The sequence below is a fragment of the Tamandua tetradactyla genome, chromosome 8 (genome assembly GCF_023851605.1).
Source record: "Tamandua tetradactyla isolate mTamTet1 chromosome 8, mTamTet1.pri, whole genome shotgun sequence".
Classification (NCBI taxonomy): Eukaryota; Metazoa; Chordata; class Mammalia; order Pilosa; family Myrmecophagidae; genus Tamandua; species Tamandua tetradactyla.
Genome location: NC_135334.1, coordinates 13,036,911 through 13,045,092, shown reverse-complemented (window position 1 = coordinate 13,045,092; position 8,182 = coordinate 13,036,911). Strand labels below are relative to the sequence as shown.

General features: G+C 37.2%; 1 protein-coding gene across 7 annotated transcripts in view; it reads right to left on the bottom strand.

The window, feature by feature from the left end:
- The window catches only part of SIAE (sialic acid acetylesterase), a 138,784-nt gene that overhangs the window by 127,322 nt on the left and 3,280 nt on the right, over positions 1-8,182 (bottom strand). For 6 of the 7 annotated variants that reach the window (XM_077112583.1, XM_077112585.1, XM_077112588.1 and 3 more), the window contains one exon: positions 6,945-7,106. In XM_077112583.1, coding sequence (XP_076968698.1) covers positions 6,945-7,106 — 162 coding nt within the window. The remainder of the gene's footprint in view (positions 1-6,944; positions 7,107-8,182) is intronic. The other variant, XM_077112587.1, reaches the window with a different exon arrangement.

The window sequence follows — 8,182 nt, the reverse complement described above, 5'->3', positions numbered from 1 at the left end:
TCCTAATAATTCTTACCCTTGTATAATCCCCCTGCCCTCAAGTATAGCACAACTGGTGACTTGCTTCTAACCAACAGAAAAGGGCAAAGGGAATAAGATGTCACTCTGGTGATTAATATGTTATATGGTAATTGTATGTTTTGGCAAAGGGGGAGGGATTTTTCAGATGTGATTAAAATCCCTAATAGGTTGACTTTAAGTTAATCAAAACACAAATAAATCCTGAGTAGGCCTGACCCTCTTTTAAAGGTAAGCCCTAGAGGTCAGTCACTTGTATCGACGGAGACTCTGCCATGACTTATACAGCTAGAAGGAAATGAGTCCAGCCAACAACCTGAAGGGGGCTGAGAAGCAGATCTTTCCTTTATCAATCCTCCCAGATGAAAACACAGCCCAGCCAACACCTTGATTTTGGCCTTGTAAGATCCTGAACACACAAAGTCCAAGCAAGCCAAAGCTGGACTTCAGAACTACAAAAACTATGAGATACTAAATATCTGTCATTTTAAGCCACTAAATTTGTGGTAATTTGTTTATGTAGCATGGAAAACCAGTACACATGTTAATAGTGCATCCAGGGAGGGGGAAAGGACCTAAGGCTTTTTGCATTCTTCTAGGTTAGAAAAATGTATCGACTTAGCACAAGCATGATAACAGACACACTCATTTATCATCTATATCACACACACCCACATACGTCAAAGTGAGAAAACTTACCCTATTTTCCCCAATTTTATTTCTTATGTCTAAGAAAATCATCATGAATCATTTGATAACATAGTTTGAACATCACCTGAGCATATTATTCCCATACATCCCTGGGCTTTTAATATTCCCAATGCTTATGAGTCAGTCCAGTGGGCAGAAACCTTCACAACCCACTTTGTTTTGGGCACTTAGGAGACTATGAGTTAAATAAGTTAAGGTAAGTTAAATATTGACAGAGGTAGCCAGAGTGACAAATTGAATTAGTTCAGTTGAAAATCCCAGAGACCTCATCAAAATCTAAAAGAAGGTAAAGAATTGTGGGAAGACGGTAGAGTGGGAAACTCCAGGAATCAATCCTTCTACCAAAACAAATATTAAACTAGCAGGAACTGTCTGAATCAACTCTTTTGAAACTCTGAAGTTAAATGGAACATTTGCAGCATCTAGGGAAGAACTGGAGGAAGAGGTTGGTAAATCATGGATAAATGTCAATGAATTTCACCCTCCCTGCAGCAGTTACCATCCCCTACCCACCAGCCTCATGGTAGGCAGAAGTGGAGACTGCAACCAAGACTCCTGGCACAGCTTGCTGGTACCTGGGTGATCTATAAGTACCTACTCCTCCAAAATCCAGGGATGTCTGGTCTGACTGCTGATCACTGCTTTTGATCAGCTACTTCAGACTGCAGGGGAACCAGCTTTGAGTGTGGCCATGATTCCAAGCCCCCTCAGGCAAAAGCAGCAGAGAAAATCTTAAAGAGATTGTCCCTTTCCCGCCCCACCCCCCCCTTCCTCTTTCCATTTACCAACTGAGAGGAAAAATAATTTGAAAAAGTCACAAAGCAATGGCTCTAGCCTTCAACAACAAAAACAAAGAAAAACAAAACAGAAACCAAGCAATCCCAGGATGGTAGGAGGAATAGGTTTCCAGAGTTATAACAAGACAATATTCATTCTGTCCAGTTCTCAACAAAGAAAATATGAAACTCACACAGAAATAGTAACATATGGCCCAATCACAGGGGGAAAAATGCCTGAAACTATCCCTGGGAAGCTCATAGTAGTCATATGACTACTAGCGGAACTAGTAGTCAAAGACTTTAATCAACTGTCCTAAATATGTTCAATGAGTTAAAGAAATCCATACACAAAGAACTAAAGGAACTCAGGAAAACATTGCCTGGACAAAATAAAGATATAGAAATTTCAAAAAGGAATAAACAGAAATTTTGGAGTAACAAAGTACAGTAATTGAAATGAAAAACTCACTAGACAGATTGAACAAAAGATTTCAAAAGGCAGAAGACTGGATCAGTGAACTTGAAGACAACTGAAATTATCTAGTATGAAGAACAGAAAGAAAAAAATAATGAAGAAAAATGTACAGAGTCTGGGACATCTGTGGGACACCAGCAAGCATTCCAACATAAACACATCATTGGAGTCCCAGAGGGACAAGACAGAGAGAAAAGGCAAAGAAAGTATTTGAAGACACTATAGCCAAAAACTTCCCCAATCTGATGAAAGACATAAATATGCGCACACATCCAGGAAGCTTAACAAACTCCAAGCAGAATAGACTCTAAGAGATCCCCACCAAGACACACTATAATGAAATTGTCAAATCCAAAGACAGAATTTTAAAAGCAGTGAGAAAGAAACAACTTGTCACATACTAGGGATCCCCAAATAAGATTAACAGTGGATTTCTCACCAGAAACCACGGAAGCCGGAAGACAGTGGGATGGCATATTTAACGTCCTTAAAGGGAATAAACAGACAGCCAAGAATTATATATCCAACAAAATTATTTTTCGGTAACGAAGGAAAAATTAAAACATTGACAGGTAAGAAAATGCTGAGAGAGTTCACTACCAGAAGACTTCCCTACAAGAGATGCTAAAGGGAGTCCTTCAAGTTGAAATAAAAGGACACTAGACAGTAACTTGAAGCCATAAGAAGACATAAACAACACTAGTGAAGGTAATTGCATAGGTAAATATGAAATCCTGTATTACTGTACTTCTGATTTGTAACTGCTTTCCCTTTCCCCCTCCACCACTATATGACAGACAAATGTGTAAAATAACATTTTAAATCTATGTTAATGGGCCTACAATAAATACAGATGTAATCACAGAAACTAACAATATACAGGGGGAGGGAAGGAAATATACAGGAGTAGAGAGTTTGCATAATGCTGAGACTAGGTTGGTACTAGTTGAGCTAGGTTATTAGTTTAAGATGTTAATTGTAACTACAAAGTTAATCACTTGGAAAATAACTAAAAATATATAGGAAAAAGGAAAGAAGAACAGGATAAAAATGACCAAACATAAAAAAGCAACTAAATACAAAGAAAAATGGCACTCATGGAATAACTGCAATGGATTTTTAGATTTTACACCAAATGCACAAGTGACAAAAGAAAAACAGATTAAATCAACTTCATCAAAATTAAACCTTTTGTGCATCAAAGGACATTATCAAGAAAGTAAAAAGACAACCTATAGTATAGGAGAAAATATTTGAAAAGTATATATCTGATAAAGGTTTAATAGTCAAAATATATAAAGAACTCATATAACTCAACAACAAAAAATACAAACAACCCATTTTAAAAATGGGCCAAGGATTTGAGTAGACATTTTTGCAAAAATAACATTCAAACAGCCAATAAGTATATGAAAAGATGTTCAACAATGTAAGCTATTAAAGAAATGCAAATGAAAATTATAATGAGATACCACATCACACCCATTAAGATTACTAGTATTTTAAAAACTGAAAATAACAAGTGTTGGCGAGGATGTAGAGAAATAGGAAGCTTTGTACATTGTTGTTGGGAATGTAGAATGGTACAACCACTGTAGAAATAGTGTAACCACTGTAGAAAACTTTCAGTTCCTCAGAAAGTTAAACATAAAATTACCATAATACTAGGCAAATTCACTCCTAAGTATACACCCAGAACAACTGAAAGCAGGGACTCAGATGGATATCTGTACACCAAAGTTTACTGCAGCATTATTCACAATAGTCAAAAGGTGGAAACAGCTCAAGTGCCCATCAACAGATGAATAGATAAACAAAATACGGTATATTCATACAATAGAATATTATTCAGCTATAAAAAGTAGTGCAGTGCTGATACATGCTTTGGTATGGATGAACCTTAAAGACATATTAAGTGAAATAAGCCAAACACAAAACGACAAATATTGTATGATTTCTCTTATATGAAATATTTAAAATAAGCAAACTCAAAGAGAAAGAAAGCTGAGGTGAGGGAAGGAGAGCAATGAGGAATTATTGCTAAATGTGTATGAGTTTTGGTTTGGGATGATGAAAATAACCTGAAAAAGTGGTGAAAGTTACACAATATGTCAATATTGACTTGAAAAAGGTTAAATGATTTAAGGTTATATATATTGCACCATAAATAAAAGTAAATTAATTAATTTTTTTAATCTAAAAGAGAAACCAACCCTTCAATATCCCCTTGGAGAGGCATTTTCTTTTCTGCCCTGTGAAATTCCCTGCATGTCTACCACCATTGGTCAAAATAACCATATCGTCATGGGTGAGACAGAGTAAGATGCCCACAGAAGCAGTTCTGTGGATCTCCATAAACTAAAATACCTTTCTTCTCTACCAAACAAACTTCAAGAGCCTGATAACTAGAACTCCCTTCAACCCCATCCCTACCAGCCCCTTTTTCTATGAAATTATCATCTACAGTCCATGAATCATTTGATTCTCTTAAGTTGGTGCTAGCTATTTCAACCCCAAATCATGCAGGAAGCAATTAGGGCATTTCTTGAACCTAAACTATTAAATGAGGAAGGACAGTGTCAAAGAGTATTTATTCTTCTTTATATTCTTCTTTGTATTTCCCAATGTTTCTATATCAGTGTTTTATATATAGTTAGCCCTTGGGAAATGTTTATAATTGAACTCAAGATGAGTAAGCAGATTCCAATCACTATAAAGGAAAAGGGAGGGTAATCCCCTAATCATTACCTTTTATTCCTGCTTCTCACCAACTATTCCCCTTGCCTCAGCACTGCCCATCCCAAATGTTCCTGAAATAGCCACGAAGGGGGGAAAAACTCTAAAAATAATGCATATAAACATCTTTTAAAATTAAACGTTATGTAATATTGCGTGTTTTCTGTATCTCTAGAGTACTGTGTAGTTTCTGCCTCCCAAATATTTACTAGTAACATTAATTATTAGTACCAAAGAAACTACCTTACTTATTTTTAAAGACAGTGGTTCTTTGGGTTTCTAAATCACCATCATTTATTGAGATTACTACTATCTGTTCACCATGTTGCTGATTTCTAAGAGGGATACAACACAGACAGAAAGCACTGCTAGTCCCTTTGAATTATTCACTTTCAATTCATCCTGCAAATCACTGATAGCATTAAAATCTAAAGAAGGTCTCTTAGCTTCACCCAATAACATTCCTTCCTTTAAAAAGTCTTAAAATACAAGAACTAGAAGAGCTTACCTTATATCTAGTACATGCTATGTTTAAGTGTTCGCTGAATTGAAATGAAATACGAACAGCCTGCATCAGATTTTAGATCACTCTGGGTTAGATATCAGGACTGTATATTGACAGAACTAACAAGGCAATCCAATAAAATTTCCATAAACTTCCTTGTCACATATATATTCAAGTCATTGTGCAAACAACCAACTCCCATATTAACTCCACCTCTGCCCAGAGCACCTTCTTCACTTGTCTAACCCTCACCTCTACATCCCATAACTAAATAGCTACTTCTAATTAAGATATAATCAGGTTTCCCCACTTGACCCAGTCCCAAGCATGCTTCCCTGCACCTACTTACTCTAGCTTTGGCTCCTAAACATACTATTTCTACATGTTTCTCTTCTAGACAGAGACCCCTTTGCAGGATCTCCCTGCTCACAAAGGCTGCTAATACTAGCCTTCTTGAATATTCTCACAGCTACTTTCTTGAGTAAAGCCTTCAACATCCATTGTGTGGATATCGTAATAGCTGCTAGCAGGTCCTACTACCAAACCTTCCACAGTGTTGCCAGAATAACCTTTCTAAAACATAAATCCAATCATGATTATTTTGCTGCTTAAATCCATTCATCCAGAATAAAATATACACTCCTTAGCAGTGGCAGACAAGTGTCCTGACCTTTCCAACTTCACCTTCCATCACCCACCATCAGTCACATATTTCAGGCGTTTCAGACAAACCAACCTGCTTTGCCATTTTTCCAATGATCCATGCTCACTCATGCCTTTGCCAGGCTACTTGGTTTGCCTTACTCATCTTTCAAGATAAGGCTTCAACTAAGTTAACTATCCCTACAAAGCACTCCCATAGCAACCTCCACTTCTCCATACTTATCATATACAATTACAAATGCTTATTTTTTTGTGTGCCCTCCCCTAACTATAAGCTTCATTACGGGAGAGACCACATCTGTTTCATACATCACTGTATCGCCAGGACCTAGTATGGGGCCTGGCACACCAGGCATGAAACAAATACTTGAGTGACTGATGAAATAATAATACAAGTAATAATAGGAGCAGTAATAATAACGATAGAACAAGGAATAGCAACAGTAAGAGCAGCTAACATTTCATCAGTATTCACTGTGTGCCAGGCACGATTCTAAGTACTTTACATGTGTTAATTTTTTTTAATTCTCAAAGTACAATAATCCAAAAAATATTATTTCTACTCTACAAATAAACTGTGGTGCAGAAAGATTAAATAATATGCCCAAGGGTACATAGCCACTAAATGACAGAGTCAGAACCTGAACCCAGGCAATGATTCCAGAGCCTTGGTTCTTAGCCACTTCTCCATACCAATGCACAAATGACTCAGCTCAAGTGTCACCTTCTGTAGAAACCTCTCCTAACCATCCAATCTGAGTCTACTGTTTCTCTTCTGTATTCCAACACCCCTATATCATAGCACATATCACACTAGACCACGTGACTTAGTGTTTGTCTATTCCCATTATTCCATGGGCTCCTTACAGACAGGGACTTTGACTGAGCATTATTTTTCTTTGTATCCTCAGTGCCTAGCAAATGGTTAATAATAATACCAGTGACATTTGGGGATGGATGGATGAATAACCTGAGCTTAAGCATAAGAATTCATTCTCAAGTAGTCCAGCAGGTGGCAGAAGAAGAAAAGAGCTGAACAGAGGATGAGGCGCCTTACCTTTCACACTGGTCCCCTTCCTCATGACGGTTTCCTGATCTTGGCAAAGGGACACAGTCACTGTTGCTCCGGGTAGCCCATAGCCCCAGATCACTGCCCCAGCAGGCTCCTTCTGCAGCACCATGTAGTCACTGATGTATGAAGCAAAGCGAAAACCAACACCTAAAAATTTCAGCAAAATATTTAAAAAGGTATCGCTAGGAAATTCATCACCAAATGAATCAGGTGAAACAGCAAAGAGCATATAGCCTTTACACAAGAGAATTTGGATGTGCCCACTCCTTTTAATCATCTCAAACTAGATCTTATTCCTCCTAATTAGGTAAGCCGCATAACATGAAAAGACTCCAACAATATGCATCACAGAACAAAATGACCAATGACAAAAATTCAACGAACATAGGGCAACTAGCATACCAAATGCCTCTTTCCCTCGGCGCTCTCAATCTTCCTTTACTCTTAGGCCTGGCCCCAAATGCTTGATTCTCCCCCTGCCCAAATCACTCAAATGCTCCTTTTATGTGCCCTACAGATGGTGTTTATGAGGAAAATAAACCACTTCCTTCCCCTACTTTCTATTATCACTCCCACTCCAAGTAGCTGAGAATAAGGAAGCATGCCTCTCTCCAATACAGTCTTCTCTAATCTTTTTTTCCACTCTTTATTTCCCCCTTCTCCATCCTAAACCAGTGTTAATTTCCCTCAAATAATTCCCCTTGTTCTGGTTTCTTGATAATCCACTATACTGCACTGAAAATTTTAAATAAGCATTTATGAATGTCTGTGACAAATCTGCATCCTCCAAAGGTAAATTCAGATGAACAAAGATGCAAAATAAGGTCAGATATAGAAGATCAAAATGCCTGACCAAAGCTCTTTCATCCCAATTTTACCCATTTCTCAAGCTAAATTATACAAAAAAAACTAGAGAAAGCACACTTGAAATTGTGGATTCTATTCTAGAGATTCATTAGCAAGACTGAATAAGAATTCACTTTAACAAGAGCATTCCTATTTTTAACATCCAACCTATATCGAATCATTTGATTATAAGAAGCATTGATCCAAATTGTGTCAGTGAGTTCCTCATCAAAATTTAACAAGAAAAAGGAAATTTCTTAAATTGTATCCCAATTTGTCTGGACAAAACAGACAAATATCCCTAGAATAAAATAATTTAAAAAGATCTTTTAAGTGTCTTAACAATGACCAAAAAAAAAGACAGGAAAGAGAATTAG